Genomic DNA, 20,965 nt, shown 5'->3' on the forward strand with positions numbered 1-20,965 from the left:
CCTCTTACCGTGGTGTATGCCTAAATTTAAAATGAGTAAGTTAGAATATCACAAATTGAAGAACAAAGGGAATGAAGACCACCACCTGGGTCTTATTTTTATTTTCCTCTACCTTCCTCAGTTGTGCAACTTGGCTGTCAGTTCTCTAGATGTTAGCAATGCAGCTGAGATTGATTATAATCATTCATATGCCATCATGTACAGTGCCCTTCATAATGTTTGGGACAAATACTCTTTTTTGCCTTTATTTGCACCTGTGCTCCACAGTTTTAAATTTGTAATCAAACATTTCTTTTTCAAACTTTTTATTAGTTTTTAAGAAAATAATATCAAATACATAGATACACATGATATAAAATTCAAGTAAAAGTAAACTAAAATTACTGATAGCAAACAACAGTAAATCAGATAGATATGATCCATGTTGTTGATAAAAAAGAAAAAAAAAACCCATAGCTAAAGTAATTTCTAATCCCCACCTATTATCTGAGCGATTACAATCAAAGCCAGGCGTCAACCACTAATTTCAGTACTAACTATAAAAAATGAAGAAAGAGAAAAAAAAAATTTTGATAAAAGGCAAAAATAATTGATCTATTAATTTTGAAAATAACCATCTTTTTTGGCCATCCTTGCAGGTTTCAAAGAATGGTATAGATTAGGCATCCAAAGTTTTAACCTTCTCCTTATTCGAGATAACTTTGCTTCTTTCGAACAATTATCAGCCAAATTTAATCTTTCTAACAAACCTCTCTTTTTAGATATTTACAAATTAGACATTTTGTTCAGTCTAAGCTTTCTGATTTCCTGCAAATTTCAAGTACTAATATTCTTGATTTAAAAAAAAACATGCAATTTTGTTTTCATGGTGGATTGATATCATGTATTTATAATAATTTATTGGATTTAAAATCAGTTACCATGGCTGGGATCAAGAGTGACTGGGAATGAGATTTGAACATAACATTTTTGGATGAAGCTTATAATGATTCTTCATTTTGTGCAAGGCGTTGCTTATTACAATTTAAGGTGGTGCATAGAACATGTACGTCCAAACTTAAATTATCTTGTTTTAATGATTCACTGTGGGAGAAATGTAAAATTTTTGAAGCTTCTCGATTCAATATGTTTTAGGAGTGCCCAAATTTAGAGAGATTCTGGAAAGACATTTTCCAAATTTTATCAGTGATTCTTAAGATTAATTTAGAACCTTGTCTGTTAATTGCTTTGTTTGGTTTTTCTCAGGACCCCAGATAAACCTCTGTCTGCATCTCAGGAAGAAGATTTAGCTTTTACCACATTGATTGCCACAGGAGCAATCTTACTGAAATGGGAAGATTATTCATTCCCTATGATATCACATCCTATTTAAGTTTTGGAGAAAATTAGATATAATATCAAAGATAGAAAGTTTCAATTTATAAAGTTGTGGGCCCATACTTAGAATTTTATTGTAATTGGAAGAATTAAGAATTATAGTGTGGTCTGGAGATTCACTGTCCGATATCTTGGTGGGGGCAGGGGGGGCGACAACATTGGATCCGCATTTTTGTTTTTTATTTATTATTCAAGGGAACCTTGATTAGAGGGAGGTGGTCAATTAGATGTAGTTTTTAGGTTTTTTTCCTTTTTTTTATTTGGCTTAACTCAGCAAACTTTATTCACAATTCAACGTTTGTCGACTTTTAAGTATTATTTATTCACCTACTATTTCTGCTTCTAAATGTATTTTTTCTCTAGATGCCGGAAAAAAAATAAACACACTTGATAGGATCGAGTGGGGATATCTTTTTTTGAGTTATGGAGTAATTCAATGTTGTTTCCCAATTTTTTAATTGGATTAAATTAATATATTCATCCCCTACAGCTTCAATTTTTTTCTAATTCAGTTAAATCTAAACCTCTTCAACTATTTTGGGGAACCAGACAGAGTTGTCCTCCAAGTCCATTCTTATTTAATTTGGCTTTGGAGCCACTAGCATTGGCTTTTCGGCAATCAGCTAATATTTTTATGAATCTCCAGAACTGGAATTATCCATAAAGTATCTCTTCATGCCGATGATAAATTAAACATTATTTCATCCTTAAAAAGCCTTCACTTGTTGTTTGTTGTAGTTTAAACACTGTTACAAGTGATTTCCTGTTGTTGCTTTTTACAAATGACCAGTTATCCAAAAAGCTTGTTTATAATCTGAGTTGTACTGATATATACCGACATACTAGAGGACAAAGATGCAAGGTGTGAGGAAGAAAACTGAGGAGAGATGTTGGGTATTTTTTTTAAACAAAGAGAGCAGGTCTTGAAGGCATTGCATGGAGGGTGGTGGTGGAGGCTGGTATAATAGGGACTCTTACACAGGCACAAGAATGCAAGAAAAATAGAGGGTTATGGGTGTGAGGTAGGGAAGGTTTAGATTGTTGAGTTGTACACATAGGTTAGCATAAAATTGTGGGCTGAAGGGCCTGTTCCATGTAGCAGATTTCCAATTCGTAAGCAGTGATTGTGCCCCCAAGGAAGCCAGTATCCATGGCATCACGCCGCTGAGCATACCCCACACCAGATTCCTGACACTGGCCCTTTATTTCCCTCCGTAATGGAGATAGATTACCAGGAATTCACAAGAAAGTAATATTCTGGAAGTCATTTGAAGAAAGGGTAAAAACATCCTCACTTGTTGAATTTCCTGCAAAATAACCATTCTAATATGGGGAAGGATCATTCAAAGTCAATAATCTAAAGTCCTGGAATGCTTGGATAGATTAAACCATTTTGTATACCTATCCCATTAACATCTTCTGTCCTGCTTGTGGCCAAGTCTGTAAATCTCATGTTGCTCTCCAACCACCTCAGGGTCCATCAGAGTGGATTGGAAGCACTTGTCCCAAGTGACTACATAAGAGGAGAACAAATGATGCTCCAACTTTTGTATATAAGACAAATATAGATTTGTGGTGCAGATGGAATACTAAGTGTAAATCTATTCCTGTACTCTACATTTTATTCTTTGACTTGATTTCAGCTTTTCTGCACTAGTACGGTGAGTGGCAAAGGTTGGACACGTTCAAGTTGGAGAGGATTGTTGGGAGAGCTGCGTCGGGCCTTGTAAATTTTAAGTTCTTGCTTAAATTGCAATCTTACAGTCTTCTGTCTTTTACAGATGGCTTCATGGTGTGCTGATACATGGAAATGCATGGAGTAAGATTGTGGATGGATTTCAAAATATCGGAGAGTCCAGTAGGCTATGATATGTGGCTGTGTATTTAAATTGTAGGCTGTGAAAATGATTTGCTTTTTTTTTGCATCACTGCTTCAGGTAAGTGAAACTTGCATCTTTTACTGCCATTGTCAAACATTTCTGGAACGATCACTCCAACTCTGCAGGAACATCAGCAAGACACGAGAGAAACACAGAATATTTTCACCCTTTTTTTCCACCACCAGTTTTTAAACTTTTAATTGGTGCTTAAAATGCAAACTTGCACTCTGTATTCTTTATTGTACAGAGCAACTGAAGGGCTTTCTGCAGAGAAATGATCTTGCAGAATTGTTGCAGGGCTATAGGCCAGAGTTCAATGAATGAACATTAGCTTGGTGTAAAAAAAAATGGTTGTATGGTAGGAAGTTGGGGCTAGGGAGGGCATTCCAGAATAAGAGATTAAGCATCTGAGGATATTGGTGAAGAAGCAAAGGGAATGAAAAGCAAAGTATTTAGAAGAAGTTGGAGAAATTGCAGCTCTATAAAAGTTAGTATAAATAGGTAGAGGAAAAAATTTGAAAAATGAATTTAAATTAGGAGTTATGGGTTGTTAACATCTATCTGGAAGCGCAACACGACAGCACCAGTGATCGGGACTGGCGTTCGAATCACGGACCGTCTGTCAGGAGTTTGTACGTTCTTCCCGTTTCTGCATGGGTTTTCTCTGGGGACTCTGGTTTCCTCCCACCGTTTGAAACTTACCGGGGTAGTGTTGGGTGCAAATTTATTTTAATTTTGATTTAAAAATTAAAAAAAAAAAAATTTTTACTCCATCTAAATTGGGTGTAATTTGGGGCAGCATGGGCTTTGGGGCCGAAATGGCTTTTTAAAAAATACAGCAGTCGTTCTGTCCTTCCTGCTCTGTTCTTTTTCAATGATTTGTGGATTGGAATGTATCTGATTTTTCTTGATTTTTAACCGACGGGCTTATTTTGTCTTACTTTGATTGTCATCAAGTGAGAAGAATTGTTACGGCATTTTAAAAAAATTTAGACATACAGCACGGTAACAGGCCATTTCAGCCCATGAGTCTGTGCTGCCCAATTTATACCCCATTAACTTACACCCTGGTACATTTTTGAACAGTGGGAGGAAACCGGAGCCCCCAGAGAAAACCCAAGCAGGCACAGAGAATGTATAAACTCCTTACAGACAGCATGGGTTCGAACCCTGGTCCGGTACTGATTGCTGGCGCTGTAAAGGCATTGCGCTAACCACCATGCCAACCCTGGTTATGCACCCAGGTTCTGGCATTTTCCTGTAGGTGATGGACTTTCACTCACCATTGAATTTGAGATGTTTTTCACTGTATCTTAGCGCACGAGACTAAACAATTCAAATCAGTAATTACATTTCCCTTTCATAACCTCTGGCGCAGTGTCTTGTATTTGGTAGAGAGAACCAGAGGCTGGTAATTCTGTAGAATTTGTTGCCACACGTGGTAGTGGAAGCCAGGTCATTGAGTGTATCTAAGACTGAGATTGATAGATTAGCCAGGGGAGAAGGCCGGGCAGTGGGGCGAAGTGGGGAAAAAGGATCAGCTCATGATTAAGTGGCTGGGCAGACTCGATGGGCTGAATAGCCTATTTCTGCTCCTATGTCTTATGAGTGTTCATTCCTCAGCCTGAAATATTAACTCTTTTTCTTTCCATAGATTGTGCCTGACCTGAATATTTCTTGTATTTTGTTTTTATTTTATTATTTCTTCACTTCTGCATTCATTCTAATTTAGTTTAGCCAATGAACATGCGGACTGAGTCCCCTACCTTAGTGCCTGTCACCCTTGTTCTTTTGATTTTAATTGCTACTAGGCAGTGTTACTTACTGACTGTTGGATGAAATTTAGTGGAGGAGTTTCCAAATAGCCTTGAAGGAAAGCCTGTTGTGGCTGCTGAGTGCATAACCTCAGAATGGGGAGCTGCAATCCATGCTGGCTGAAAACATTGAGGTGCTGATGGAGACAAAGGACAAGGAGCAAGAATTCTTCCGTCCACATTTCATGAACAAATGGTGTCTCTCTGCAATCCTATTTTTAAAAATTTATAGGGTTCTGTAATTGAAAAGGGACCTGCTGAGTCATTATTTTAACCAACTTTGCTGTTGAGAAAGGATAGAGTACTTGGTGTCATGAAGAAACTTGGACAGAAATAGGAAAAGGTATTTGCCAAAAATTGCATATCTGGTCATGCCTCTCCACGTATTTAAATATGCTTAAATATGAAGTAATTGTCTTTTTTACACTATTGTTACATCCACAAAACAAGTATTGCTATTTTGTACACAGGAAATTCCAGAAGTGAGTGGAAGATATGATGAAGTTGACTGATGCCTTTTAGAAGTGAGAGGTAATGTAAATTAGTGTTCCCAAGGTAGGAAAATATCTCCTGGGGATGAGTTAGACCTGTTACTGTGGTTATGAATCATTAGGATGTAGTCGTATAAACTAATTTGGGCATTGGTAAAGTCTATCCCAGAAGTTGAGATTTACCATCTGAAATGAATGAGTTTGACTTTTCAGACTTTGTGTAAGAAATTAAGACCTTTAGATATGTGACATCTGTGTTGGTATAAGAGAGAGAAAAAATAATTTTCAGTGCATTGGAATGTTTTTGTTTTGTTGTCTGCTTTAAACTGACAGTCTCTGAAGCCTGATTAAGGAAATCACCTGATTTTTGTCAGATCAATAGCTGATTTTATTTTTAGACATTGCATAGGCATGGTTTCAGTTCCATAGTTTGCCAAATTATTTGCCCACAATTTAGGATCAGCTTGTTAAGAATGCTGTAACATTGGTTGGGATTTAAGCAATACCAATGTGGTAGATCAGGAGTTTGTTCATTCTGGAACTAAGTTTTATGGTTAAAGTTTTGGAATTCTTCCAATCTTGGGAAAAGTAACAAAAATGTTTACTCCATTTTTTTCTGTCCCATGCTAATGGATTGGAGTGATGTAACTCAGTAATATTAATAAAAGATTTTTGTTTTGTGCCAGTGTTGTCTCAATGCTTTCTGCTGTACTTGGACGGGAGACTACATAAACACATGTCCTAATTATTGGCTACATTTGCATGGGGAAATCTATTTTATCAGGGTTAGGGTTAGGGTTATCTCAAGGAACAAGTCTGCCAAGTCACAAGGAGCCCATCCATTGGTTGAGTATACACTGTAGGTCAGCCAAGTTGGATTTTAGTTTTTATAGAGGTCAGAAACATTTAAGGATTTTTCCGATGCTAATTCCCCATTTGAGGTTTTATGAAATTTGAACTCACTCTGCGAACTCTGCTACCCCACTGTCACAACTGCTAGATGATCTTGCCTGTGAGATGAATGGATAGTACAGTGAATTAATGTTGCTTTCCTGAAGCAGGATAGAAGTGAAGCGTCTGAGCTGGTACGCTACTACTTTGGGATGTGCCCTACCTTTATTTTCAGCCGGTTGAAGATGAGCCTCCCAAAGTAGGGGTGCGACTAAAGTTCTTCCCACCAGCACTGCTCAGCAAGCAGTGGATAAATGCTTTTTATTCCCCCCCACTATGTCAGATTCCATATAACCCTATAACTATTTTCAGAGCGGAAACAGGCCATGTTGGCCTTTTGAGTCCGCACCGGTTCACTAGAACAACTCCACTAGCTCAATCCTCCCGCTCTCCACCAGCGGACCATGTGCCTTCTTAACTACCCTGTCTACCTGGGAATCCACCTTCAAGGAACTCTGTACCATAACTCCAAGATCCCTCTGTTCCTCTACATTCCTCGACGTTTTCATTTATTATTGGCCAATAGTCATTTATAGGAAAAGCATTTTTAGGGCAGTTGAGAAAATATGACAATGGGCACTAAATGTTTTCAAGTGCACAAGTGTCATTATATTTTTGTTGAAGAGTATTGACTTTCAGTCTCTTCTTACAGGCTGACTTTCTTGAGCACACAATTCAATATTTGGCTTCACTCCATTGTTTGACAGCATTTTAGAACCATCTCTATGAAAGTAGTTTACTGATTATTCTCAAACATTTCTGAGACGTGATTTTATTCAATTGTGTCACAATAGACCTATTGAATGGAGAAGCATGTCTCTAATTCCAAGTTTAATGCAGTTTTGTGATTACAAGTGTTTAGTCTAATATAAGGGCATTGCGTATGACTGCAGCACTGCTCTTGCAAACAGGGACCCTCATCAGAAATTGTAATAGCAGATAAAATGGGCAGTAATGTTGTCTACTGAAAGTATTTAATGAGAATTAACATCTCATGGGAAAAGAAGGATTATTTTCTTGTTCTGAGCACAGCCTGTGCTGGTTGGTTACAACTTGACGGCTAAGTGTCTGGTCCATCATTTCACATGTACAGTATTATCAGAGTATATACAGAACATCACATGCCACCCTGAGATTCTTTATCCTCCAGGTGAGGTAGAGTTATCACTTATTGGTAGTGCAAAAAAAAACTATACACAATGTACACATGTAAACCATAAAGAAATGTACAATATAGAGGGGGAAAGATGATAAAGCTAAAGTAAGAGACCTTAAATGAGTCCCTGATTGAGTTTGTCGTCGAGGAGTCTGATGGTGGAGGGGGGAGCAGCTGTCCCTGAACCTGGTGGTGAGAGTCTTGTGCCACCTAGACTTCTTTCCTGACGGTAGCAGTGAGAACGGAGCATGTGCTGGGTGGTGTGGATCCTTGATGATTGCTCTCCCACAGCAGGGATATTGGTGTCCCCATACCAGATTGATGTATCCGATCAGCACACTTTCCACATATCTGTAGAAATTTGCTAGGTTTTCTGATGTCCTACCAAATCTCCACAAACTCCTGAGGAAATAGAGGCACTGACGTGCTTTCATCACAGTGCCATTATATTTGGTTGAGAAAACCTCCTCTGAGATGGTGCCTCCAAAGAACTTAAATTTACTCACCCTCTCCAACATGGTTTCTTGAGATACTGTCCAATTGGATAATTGTGAGGAGTTGTTCCTGAGCACCGTATTAGGGTACAAAATGAAAGGGTGACCTTCAAGGGAAAAGGGATATGACTTTTAATAGAATCCAACAACACAAAGGAGTTGACTTTCTCCTATCAATAGCCATCTTAATCCACATCCCACTTGAGTTCCCATTTGAAGGGTATTATTGAAAACTAGATTGAAATGATCAGGGTGACATTTTTTCCTTTAAAAGGGTTGCAACATTAGTATACTATTCAGTGTTCATACATTAGCAGTTTTGACAGACCAAGGCGTGCTAGTCATCCTGATGTTTAACACGAAAATGGACCCTACCTGTAGATTTCCAGCAATTTTGACTGTTGTCCGAGATTTGGTTTTCAAATAAATCTCTCTACTTCATCGAAATGTCTGGTGTAGATGGATGTCGCTGGATTCCAAGACAAACAGCTTTACATGTGTTAGCCACGTATGAGGTATTTCGATCTTCTGGGTCTTCAATTTCTGTATGTACAATTTTTATGCAAAATTTGCTGTGCTTCAGCTAATTTCTCAAACATGACCATCTAGTTTTCTCCCATTAAGTAAAGTTATATAATTTTGTGTCCTCTGAGTGGTATTCCTTAAAGAATTGTGCACAAATTGTTTTTTTTTAAATCTGCATTGTTAACAGATAACCACTAAGGTTATCATAAAAATATCTCAAGACCAACTTGTAACCTCTATTATCAGCTTTTGCTTCCATTGAAAAAAATCCCTGATAAAAGCTATTTGAGCTATTCATGCAGTCACATTTTTAAAAAATCACTAAAATTTCAGATAGGATATTCCCCGGGATTTTGAGCAATTCTGTGTTTATATCCCATACAATATTACTTTCAATCAAGGTTTAAAAAAAGCTTCTATTTATGTTTTTCATAATATCAGGATATATTGCTATCAACTAATGTAACCACTGTTGTGATGTAGGAAATCCTGCAACAAATAATGATGTTCCCATAAAAATCCATTGTAAATACAAGTGGGAGTTGATGCTTGGCTGGGATGTTGGATATTACAATCCCATTCTATAAAATAATGGTATGAAGTCTTTAATGGAGCAGATTTAACACGTTTATTGAAAAATAAAATCTCCAACAGGGAATCCAGGTTCAGTGTCTGTATGAGTCTTGTTATCAAGTCTCTTGAGTGGAACTTGAACCCACATCTGACCAGATTATTACCAGCTGACACCTGCCCACTTCAATGCAAGTCTGTTCAATCAACTCATTTGATTTCCTTCTGAGCAACTGCAGTTAAAATTAGCCCATGGTTTGTGGAAATGTGACTAGCGTATGGCACAGAATTGAATTATTGGGTTCAATGAACAATCTTAATTGTCAGAAGAAAATTGGACTGAAGGTGAAAAGTGGATATTTTCACTGCACCTTCCATCTTCCAGTACTTGGTTCAATATGGCATTGTCCCAGAACACCAGAGACAACGTTAACCACGTGAGAGTGCACATTTTTCTTCAAGAACTACACATAACGTATTTGAATTCATGGGTCCTGGTGTTCCATTTTACAATAACTACAGAACAGTTAGAGTTTCATTTATCTTGAATCTGAGACATCCCAAGAAAATTTATTATATTTGTTTTATATTCATTAAAATTTATTATCCTTTACCATAGTTTAAAAAGTGTAGCTCCATTGAACAATAAAAAGATGGGTTATTGGAAAATTGGGAAAGATTTAATGGCAAATAAATACTTTAACTTCCTCTAAGAAAAGGTGAAATTAGACCTGACAATGAATAATATCAGTGCTTTTTTTGAAATGGGTTCCTATTTTGTACGAATGCAGTAGTAGGAATTATACTGCAAGGAGAATTGGGTGTCATAGTGTTAGAATAGTTTCCAGTAGAGCATAACTCCATAACAAGCAAAGATAAACTCTGCATTTAAAGTCTTTCCACACTTCCAGCTTTGAAAGATTAATGCAAAAACAAAAATTAGATTAATGATGGCATGGGTAAGCTACACATCATGATGTTGCAAACACATTGATAAAGCCTAGGTTGGCCCTACATGTCTTCAGCTGTCATTGCTTTTCCAGATATGTGCCTCAGTATTGCCTTTTCATAGACCATAAACCCAATGGAACATTTACTGTATTAAGTGACAATTGCTTGAGATGTCAGAGAAAGTGTCATTCTGCATTTCATCATTTGCTAATTGGGCTGGGAATAATTGAGGTTGACTTTAAATCCAAGTGGGAAATAAAGAAAATGTACACATTCTGTAATTTGAAAAAATATAATGTTGAAAATATACTATAGATCTGACAGATTATATAAAGAGCTATGGAAAGTTAGCCTATTTGACTTCTGTACAGAAAGCCAATATATGTCCAGCCCTTCCAGTTTATTTTCCCCTAATATTAAAGAGTGATAAATATTAAAGACTTTTTTAATGGTAGCACCTGTTATAGAAGGTTGTGTATAAGTCGACATGGTAGGATGCAGCATAACCTTGCATCTTCTGAAACCTGAAGAATGGCATTTACAGTCTTACCTATAGAATAATTCAGTTAAAAATAACTTGTCAGTGAAAACTTTATTAAAGGCAACTCTTTGGCACTCTGGTCCTGTCATGCTACTCCAGCACTGTGTCTATGGTGAGCTAATCTGGAAGCCACAATGAACAGTGGTGGGCTCTGTGGGTAGTGGACATACAGTCTAAATTAGTCTGTCTTTAAATAACTGCTCCTGCACAATGTGCTCAGAACCTGAGGTTAAGTCCCATGAATGATTTATTTTTAAAACTGATGTCATTAAAATAATGACTTTTCAGATAAGAAGGATGAGTACTGAGTCTGCAGTAAGGGCAGAACGTTGAACTGTTCTTGAGTTTTATAAAGCCATGAATCCATAGTACCTTGTATGAAGTTGGGTAGGGCAGGTATTATTTTTTTTACCTGCAGCACCCCTGAAGTCTCTTGAAATAGTTGGGAGAGATGACACTATGAGGGTCTCTGCGGAATGGCTCATTTTGGTTCTTGTGGGCAGAATCCAAGCACAAAAGTGTCTACGGTTTAGCATAAATGCACTTTTCCCACATGAGGCTGCTGAACGATGTCAAATGTGGCGGGTGGGGGAGGGGGGGAAAGAATCGTAATAATGCCATTGAGAAAGCTTTCTCTGACAGGTTAAAGCACATTGACAGTATGTGAGTGGTTTGAGATATTTCCTTGTTTCAAATCCAAGGACTACCTGAATTTCACATTGATGCTAGGTGTAAAAAAGAAACAATTTTCATATTTTATCAAACAAATTCCTAACCTGCAATAACCAAAAAAAATCCACAATATTTTCCAAGGAATTGCATCAATTTTTAAAAAATTTTGATGCAAAATCATTACCTCTGCACTATCTTCAGAACTCTTGATTTTCCACCAGACAAGATCTCACCACTGTTGTCTATTAAATATGTTTTAAGTTTCTTATTGGCAATACAGTCATATTTATACAGAACTGATGTGCTCCAGCTTCTCAGTTATCACATCAGATGGAACAATAATTTGTCCATTTTGGCATTCTGCTATACAGGCGACATTAGGTATAGTTTCAGTCTGCCCTGTCAGAGTCTTTGCTTGTTTTCTTGCCTGGTATCGACGTGCAGTGGGCTCTAGAAACAGAGGAACAGCGGACAGGATGTAGCAGATGCCAGCCAGGTAAAAGGAACAGTCATAAGTCCGCGTGTAGTCATAGAGCCAACCTGGAAAAAAGCAGGTGATTGGTTAGATGCACAATCTGGACTCAACTATTGTCTTGATTTGAATTAACCATGATATTTTCCATCAAGACCCAGACCTCCATCTGCCTTAGCCAAATCTTGCTGCTGTGAAAGCATGAAACCATCATTCATTTCTTTCTTTCAATGCCATTTTCATCATCCACCCAACAGAACCTGTAACTAATTTGGATTCCATTCCAGGAGGGCATTGAAGTCTGAAAGCATAAATGGTGATTCACCATTTTGGAAGGTATTGTGAAACACATCATACACCAGCATGAGAAAATATGCTTAGAGATTTATCAACTGGGAAGAATTTTAAATAGAAATAACTACTTTGGACCATCAATGTAGCATTTTCATTAAAGTGAGCAAAAATGTAGGAGAAAATTGGATCAAGGAACGGCAGAAAAAATATCAAGGACAATACATTTAAAATAACTAATAAGTAACAAAGTTGCAAGTTTAAAATTGTAAATGTTCTCTGAATTAACACATAAATCTTTGGTGAAGATGGGAGTGCCTTGGTCGTGCTTTGTTCGTAGCAGCTGGTTGAATAAAGTTGCCCAGGATGTAGAGCTGATAGATGACGCTCACCATTGGGTTGACTTTCTTAAAGTCTCCTTATCTCTGCTCTAGTCAGAGGCTTTATCTGTAAACTTGGGTGGGGGGGGGGGGGGGTGGGGGGAAAGAAACGGTTTAAATATCTACAATGTTATTGATAGTCTTTCAAGTGGCTCCGTGGAGGGCGAGGAACCTGCAGATGCAGCAACGGTTAAATGTTTTCGAAGTATGTGAGTGAAAATTAAGTAAAATACTTGAAGATTTATATATTCATACAAGTGAATTTTGTTCAGTGTAGGTACAGCATAGTAACTTTGTCTTTTGATCTAAAAACAAAATGCTGGGGAACCGCAGCAGGTCCTTCATCAACATATGAAAAAATGCTGGTGAGCATCAGATCGAAAGTATGGGAGGGGGAAGGTGGGCTGCCAGGGCTGGAGAAGGGGGGAGGGGATAGCAGCACTCACAGGTGTGGGGGGGGGGGGGAGGCAGAGCTGTGTAAGTGAAAGAACTGGAAAGGCAGGAAATGGGGGCGGGGAAGAAGAAGTGAGCAGGTTTAATGGAAAGCAGTGAAGTCAATGTTCATGGTATCTGGCTGGAGGGTGCCCAGATGGAAAATAAGGTGTTATTCCTCCAATCTATGGGTGGTCAGGATGGGACAATATATAAGGCCATGGAGAGACATGAGCATGGGAGTGTGACCCAGAATTGAAATGGTTGGCCATTGTTGTTGCGAACAGAATGGAGATGCTGAGCGAAGCGATCTCCCAGTCTGCGACCGTTCTCTCCAATGTAGAGAATGCTTTAAAGGGAGCACCAGATGCAGTAAATAGGTCCTCTGGATGTACAGGTGAAGTATTGGTTCACGTGAAAGGCCTGCTTGGGGCCCCAGTGGTGAGGGAGGAGGTGTGGGTGCAAGTGTTACACCTGCAGGCACAGGGGAAGGTGCCGGAGATGTGATGAGTGGGGGAGGGATGAATGCATGAGGGAATCATGGAGGGAGTGTGAAAGATGTAATCAGTGCCAGAAATTCTGGCGGCTGATGTTTTGGATGCAGAGGCTGGTTGGGTGGTAGGTCGCCTTTTCTTCCCCTCTCCCATTTCCTGCCTTTCCAGTTCTTTCACCTACAGAGCCCTGCCTCTGCCCCCCACCCCCACCCCCCAGTACTGCTGTCCCCTCCCTCCCCTCTCCACCTATCATCTCCGGCTCTCCCACTCTTTTGTTCTGACATTTTCTCATACTTTGATGAAAGGGTCAAGCCTGAAACGTCAGTTCTGTATCTTTGTTTTTGCCTAATAAAGGACACTGTTTGACCTGCTAAAGTTCTCAAGCATTTTGTGTTTTTACTTTAACCACAGCGTCTACAAATTTTTGTGTTTTACTCTTTTGAACTGTTTATTCTTCATTCAGGTGCATCCGTTAGGCCTTGATACTCTTATCCAGCATCTACCAATCCCCATAGTTGCCAGATACCAGGGTTTTTTTTTACTGTAATTGGATAGTTAATTCTTGGAGCAAAAATGATTAGCAATGGGGAGCAGTTTACAGAAAAGTTGATTGATGTAGAACTCTTTTCTTTGGCTTGGCTTCGCGGACGAAGATTTATGGAGGGGGTAAAAAGTCCACGTCAGCTGCAGGCTCGTTTGTGGCTGACCAGTCCGATGCGGGACAGGCAGACACGATAGATGTAGAACTAGGGAGAGAATAAAAAGCAGCACTGGAATTGAGTGCATCCACCTTGGCACCCTGAGGTACTGGTTTGGTGAGTATTTGAACTATTGAAAATCTGAGATCATAGGGCAGATATTATGAATGGGCAACACTGTGTCAGATACCATTTTCGTTGGACCTCAAATCGATACATTTACTGCACAAAACCCATCTTCATAGATCCCAACCTTGAGGCACCTTGACAGAAAAGTAAAGATTTCAATCCAAGCAGAGATCTATTTCTTTCCTGCCTCTGCACAACATCAGATTGTGACATATGAATGATAAATAAATTATCAGCTCTGCGCTTCTTCATTAAGGTTTGTACAAATGTCTGAAGGCTAAAATTTTTTTTAAAAGTAAAACAGTAAAATCAGCAGATCGGGCAGCATCTGTGGAGAAAGAAACAGGGTTCATGATCTCTCACTGGATAAAATTAGAATAAAGGTAAGTTGAGGAGACAGAGACGGGTTAGTAGGAAGTATATTGATTACAGGATTTTGTAGATGAGGATAATGGAGCACAAAAACAGAGATGTATTCCTAACACTGTTGAGATTAAAAATTTCCAACAAGGTTGGGGAACCTTGTTATAGGAAGCACATCGAGGTCAGTCAAGTAGATTCTGGAATGATTCATTTTCAGGATAAGGATGTTCTATAATAAAGATCTAGGAAAAGCAAGATTTATCACTAACTAGATAAAGTATAAGGAATTTGATAGATGCGTGGACATGAAAACAATCAATGCACTGTTAACTGGTGTGTAGGAAGGGAACCAAGTTCAGTGGGTTCAAAGGATCTTTATAAAATGCATGTAAGGGGACAACAATCACACAACACAGTATAATCAGTCACTTAACACTGCCAATACCAACAACTGCTAATACTCATACAAGAACAATACAACCCAGTCACATCGGATGAGTTTTACATGATAGAGGAATTAGGGGATATGGGGAGAAGGCAGGTAGGTGGAGTTAGGTCATAAATTAGATCAGCCATGATCGTATTGAATGGCGGAGCAGGCTCGATGGGCCATTTTTGGCCTACTCCTGTTCCTACTTCCTATGTTCCTATGGATCTAACGCTACAGATTCTAGCAACTGTGTACAGACTTATAGCAACCAAGAATTAAAGTTTGCTACCCACCATTCCTTGTCTAACATGGGCAGGTAAACAACTTACCTACCTCTATTTTATCTATGCCTTTGCAGATCCTGCAGATGTTCCTATGAGATCCCCTCTCATTCCTCTAAATACCAGCGAGTATAGTCCCAGATGACTCTACCTTTCCTCGTGGGCTAACCCCCTCATCTCTGGAATAACCTCATGAACCTGCTGTGCACACCTCCAAAGCCACTCCCTCCTCCCTCAAGTAAGGGGGTCAGAATTGCACACAGTACTCCAGAAATGGCCTCAAGGATAAATGCTAATTCCTTTCTTGAAGTAAGTAGCACAGAAACATAGGCTAGTGTCCAACAACAGCTCACTGGTGTACTAACAGTTCACTCATACTTCACTTTGCATCGCTCCACCTGATCACAGCAACTCATGGTGCACAATTCATATGCTAGATGGAAATTTACTCTAATTTTAGGCATAGACAGTAAGTGGTTCTCCACCTCCAACCATGAACAGCACCCGACTATTAAAACAAATGTTTTAATATTCAGGTTCTGTCTTCAAGAGAATGTCTAGGGGCTATGATGTTATAGTGTATTATGCTAATTTGATAAGAATTTATTTGAACATCAGGAGAAATAGAAACTAATGATTAAAACCTCCACCCATTTCTAAAAGTTTTGGTGATTGTTTTGATTGATCACAGAGAAGAAAATTCTGCAGAATACTTACACCAGGAAATCAAAGATGGAAGCACGGCCTTGTGCCCTTGCAGATGATTATTATACGGGACCAACATGTGCTTCAGAAACATTGCTCAGTTGACTTGGGTAAAATTGGATTCAGAAGAAAAGTGTGCATTTATGGAGCATTGAGTCAAAGGAGGGCTACGGGTGGCATAACAGTGACATGGAAAAACACTGGTAAACATTGAGCATGCCTTTACCTGCTGCTGGAGGTCCAGTTAAGCAGCCAATCCCAGCAAAAAACATTGAAAATCCATACGAAATTCTTACTTTTGTCACTCCAACTAGATCAACCTGTGGAGCACAAAAGAGCCAATTAGTTTTCTGTATTTGGATCCCACAATAATCTGACCCATCCCTTATCGGCAATATGTTCAGTCAGAGGCATCCACAACATAATTCCCATTCTCCACTGTGTATGAGTTCCACCATTTAAAATAGGAATCTGCCCATTTATAAGGGTTGGAGTAATGTCATGTTCACCTCTGATTGAACATCTCAGGTAATAACTCCTTCAACTCAGGGATATTTCCTTTGAGATAACATCTTATCGGTATCAATGGCATTGTAAATTTGTTTCACATAAATGTGCAAATGGCGACTGTAAACTATCATATCAGCAGTTCAAGATTTTGTTCACTCATTTTACGTGCACGCATAGACACCGCTGCATCCAATCCTTCTAATGTTTCTTAAAAGTCACACAGAATGGATCAAATATGGCTTGAGATTAGTTTCCAAGGTGGACACCTCAAGAGGTAGATCATTCAATCAGCACTGCTGTCCAACATCTAGATTTCTCCATTCACAATTTTGTCTCACCACATTATGAAGACCAAAAATGCCTTTCTCCTTCTCTTGTTAAATTATCCTTTTGGGGCAGTTATTTCCCTTATTTTTATTTGCTCACCACCTGCTATAAATTCAGACTAGGAGCTTGGGACCTTTAAGACGCTGTCAGTTTTGGTGCTAGCTAGCCAATTCTAGTGTGTTTTGTGCTCTTGTGACTGTGTTTTGTCCAAATGGGAAAAGATTGTGTAAGGATGGATAGGGTAAACAGAAGCAGAAAGGCTTCAATGGTTGAAGGACTAGAATAAAGAGAAATTGCCTCCAGATAAAATGTAAAGAACAATAATGTGTTCACTCAAAGGTGTAAGGTTTTGAATTAGGAAAACAAAAGGAAGGGACACTAGAATTTGTTACGAGCCCAAAGGACCCCAAAACCCATCACCAATAGATATTCACCACGACAAATGGTTACTTAAACAAAAGTTGCTTTTAATTAACTTTAAACATGAAAACAGAATCAAACTTCAACTTATCTCTATTTTTAACTTCACCTAACTTAACCCCTTTCTAATTCTAAACATACCCGTATGTAATGTGCGCGTAAATTTAGAAAACCTCTTTGGTTCACAATCCAATCTCACTTCTCATTCTTCCAAGTTCACAGGTTGCAGGCAATTCTTATACTGTGCACAGAATTTAACATGTATAAAGTTCACCAGGCTTTGGTGCTCGAAAGGTAAATGGTTACTGCTCAGGAAGGTTCTTGTAGGTTTTGTAGAGAGAGATGTGCTGTTCCCGGATTTCCACAACTGAGATACCACCATTAGTCTCCTTAGTATCTTGCCCGATCAAGGTTCTCCAGATGATAATATCTTTCTTTCAGGTTACCACAGAGTTCCTTTTTGTTTCCCTTATTCCAAATGAAACACCTGACGGCCAATACTTCCAGCCGTCCGCCACGCTGGAGCTTCTGTTTCAGTTCCAACAACTTCTACTTGACACAGTTTCTTCTGCTTGTTACAGCTTTCTGTCTCCCCACCCCCCCCCCCTCTCTCTCTCTAACTGCTTGCAAAAAAACCCTGACCTTTTCCATCAAACAATAGAAGTCTGTCTTCTGGTTCAACTGTTGTTTTTAGGTAAACAAGAACCCATCAGTGACCTCTCTTGAGCACTATTCAAAACTCTTTGTAAAGAGGTATCAGGAGACATTATGTCTCTTGCTGTTGCTTTAAAGTCAATAGTCCATTCATTCAACAATTAACACCTACTTGTGAAGTCTCCATAGGCATTCTTCTGTAAAGTCATTCATAATCTGAATTCTCCAGTATTTCAAATAAGATCTGCTTCAAAGTGTGTGTACTTAACCCACTCTAACTTTTCCCAATTTATCTCCCAAAAACATCTCCAAATATTCTGATACAAATTGAATAGACAATTGTGTTTGCAGCGCTCCATCCCTGCTCGGGATGCGAGATCCAAATCCCAGCCAGATGGAGTCTTGCCTCACCACATGTTGATTAGAAAAACAGATGAAGTAACCTGAGAGTACTCAATCTATTCAAGTCCCTGAAATATTTTGAATATTCCTCAGCTGTGTTGTGCCTATTAATTCTATGAGCCACCAGACACGATCAACGGAGTTGATAAAGTTGAAACCTTATTTACGGATTTTTTTTGTCCAATCATCATTCTGGGAATAACTGAGCACAGCCTCATCCAAGGACTGATCACAATGAAAAAAAAAATTCTAAAAATGTCATTCATCTTTAGATGAAAAGTTCTCTCATAATCGGTCAAGAAATTAATTCCACAACTGGCTGCATTTCCTCAACTTTCCCCTACAATCAGAATTCCCCACAGCAGAAGTCACGAGTGATCAAATCATAAATAGTCATGGGCAAGAATTCAAAGGATTAAGGTTCAGATTTGTGATGCACAGTATTTTAATTCCTTGAAATATCTCTTTTGCTTTTTTGACCCACCTTACTACTCCTGTGTTAATGCATCAGTAACAGAGCTCAATGAGAGTTCTCCAATATATTGTAAGTGGGGTTATTGTTAACTGAAGGTCTTCAGATTCGTTATCCAAGAGAGTGGGGAGGTATTCAGGCCAACCCTTGTTTAGCTTTTGTGCCGGCTGTGACTTATCCGACAGTATGTTTATCTCCGAATCACAGGGTTGTCCTGTGCATTTATGGAGCATTGAGTCAAAGGAGGCTACGTGTGGCATAACAGTGACATGGGAAAACACTGGTAAATATTGAACATGCCTTTAAGAACAGGGTTCTTATTACAGTACCCTGAACACAAAAATGCAGGCCAGCATTCAAGATTCAATTTATAGTCATTGTATTAAAACAGTGTCATATTACAAGAAATTATTTTGCCTGCTGTAAGGCAGACAGATTTGCCATCAGCAGAAATTGCCCGAAGTGCCTCTTACAGTCAGAGAGAGAGAGAAGAAAAAGAGTTCCCCCAGAGTCACCGAGTGTCCATAGCTTTGCCTCCAGTGCTTCTGCAGCCTCCGCAGCCACACAGAGTCCAGTCCAAACCATTGGCGACCCGAGCTCCAGATCCGAACCTCTGACGCGATCAGGAACCCCTCAGCACCTGCAGCACCACCTCGCATCCCAGTTTCGATATCTGATACCTCTTCAGCCAGTTTCGAGCCAGTCTCCACCTCGGGTCACCAACAGCCTGCAGCGTGCATTGGCCTTTTTGCTGCAGAGTCCCTCACTGGTCCGCCATCATAGTTACCATCCCGTGGGCCATCTCCTCTGCTTCTCCTTCTCAGACATGGGAGGATCTCTCTGTTTTCTGGTGCCCTCTTCCAGTCCTCGGCAAGCCCTCGTGGCTGCTGTCGATCAGAGGTGCCACCATCTTAGGCGCAGACCACGCAGTCATGGGATTTTAAATAAAAATGCCGTGGACTCCTTTAACGGGCTGTTCAAAGCCTGTGCGGAACTGATGGTAGTTGGACCCCGTGGGAGCACTGTATCTCCGCTCCTTGCTCTCTGCGGGCCCGCACCAATACAGTAATGGAATAATAGCTAAGTGATGTTAACCTAGTGTCCTATGTGCTTTCTCATGTGATTACAAAATCCTATTTTGAAAAGAAACAGGATGTAAATGCTGGTCATGAGACTGGTTATGGCTGCTTTGCTTTCTGTAGTAACTACAGGTCGTAAGACATTAATGGCTGCCATGTAGTGTGACATGGTGGGTAAAACACTATATAAATGTGAGTCCTTCTTTTGGAAGACCTACTTTTGCTTGGCTTTCTACAAGTCACTGGAATAAGACTGGCTGAGGTGGAAAGATTAGGGAGGGATCATCTAAAAATTAGCTGACGATACCACGGTAGTGGGTTGCACAAAAAGGGGCAATGAGTCAGCTTACTGGAGGGAGACTGAAAATTTGGCTGAATGGTGCACCAGCAACAACTTCACACTCAATGTCACCAAAACCAAGGAGCTGATTGTTGACTTCAAGAAGGGAAAAACCAGAGGTGGACGATTCAGTGATCATTGGGCGATCAGCGATGGAGAGAGTGAGCAAATTTAATTTCTTGGGAGTCACTATCTCGGAGGGTCTTTCCAGTACATTAATGGCATCATGAAGAAAGCATGTCAGTGGCTTTAGTTCCTTCAGAGTTTGCGGAGGTTTTCTATGGCATTGGAAACGCTGGCAAATTTCATCAGATGTGTAGTGGAAAGTGTGCTGACCGGCTGCATCGTGGTCTGGTATGGTGACACCCAAGCGTAGAGCCCTGTAAAACATAGTGGGCACAGCCCAAGACATCACAGGTAAAACCCTCCCCATCTTCGTGAGCATCAGCAGGGAATGGTGCCAATGGAGAGCAGCAACAATCATCAAGGATCCACACCACCCAGCACACGCTCTGTTCTCGCTGCTGCCATCAGGAAAGAGGTCTCGGTGCCTCAAGACTCGCACCATCGGGTTCAGTAACAGCTGCTCCCCCTCCACCACCAGACTCCTCAACAACAAACTCAATCAGGGACTCATTTAAGAACTCTTACTTGTACACTTTAT

The 20,965-nt window shown here is 39.6% G+C and overlaps 1 protein-coding gene across 7 annotated transcripts in view; it reads right to left on the reverse strand.

Moving 5' to 3' along the window:
- Window positions 1-9,292: 9,292 nt before the first annotated feature.
- Window positions 9,293-20,965, reverse strand: part of slc16a4 (solute carrier family 16 member 4) — an 81,355-nt gene continuing 69,682 nt past the window's right edge. For all 7 annotated transcript variants that reach the window (XM_069941828.1, XM_069941833.1, XM_069941831.1 and 4 more), the window contains 2 exons: window positions 16,324-16,417; window positions 9,293-11,962 (listed from right to left, as the gene is read on the reverse strand). In XM_069941828.1, the coding sequence (XP_069797929.1) occupies window positions 11,709-11,962; window positions 16,324-16,417 (348 nt within the window). In that variant the 3' untranslated portion in view covers window positions 9,293-11,708. The remainder of the gene's footprint in view (window positions 11,963-16,323; window positions 16,418-20,965) is intronic.

This window comes from Narcine bancroftii, chromosome 5 (genome assembly GCF_036971445.1).
Source record: "Narcine bancroftii isolate sNarBan1 chromosome 5, sNarBan1.hap1, whole genome shotgun sequence".
Lineage (NCBI taxonomy): Eukaryota > Metazoa > Chordata > Chondrichthyes > Torpediniformes > Narcinidae > Narcine > Narcine bancroftii.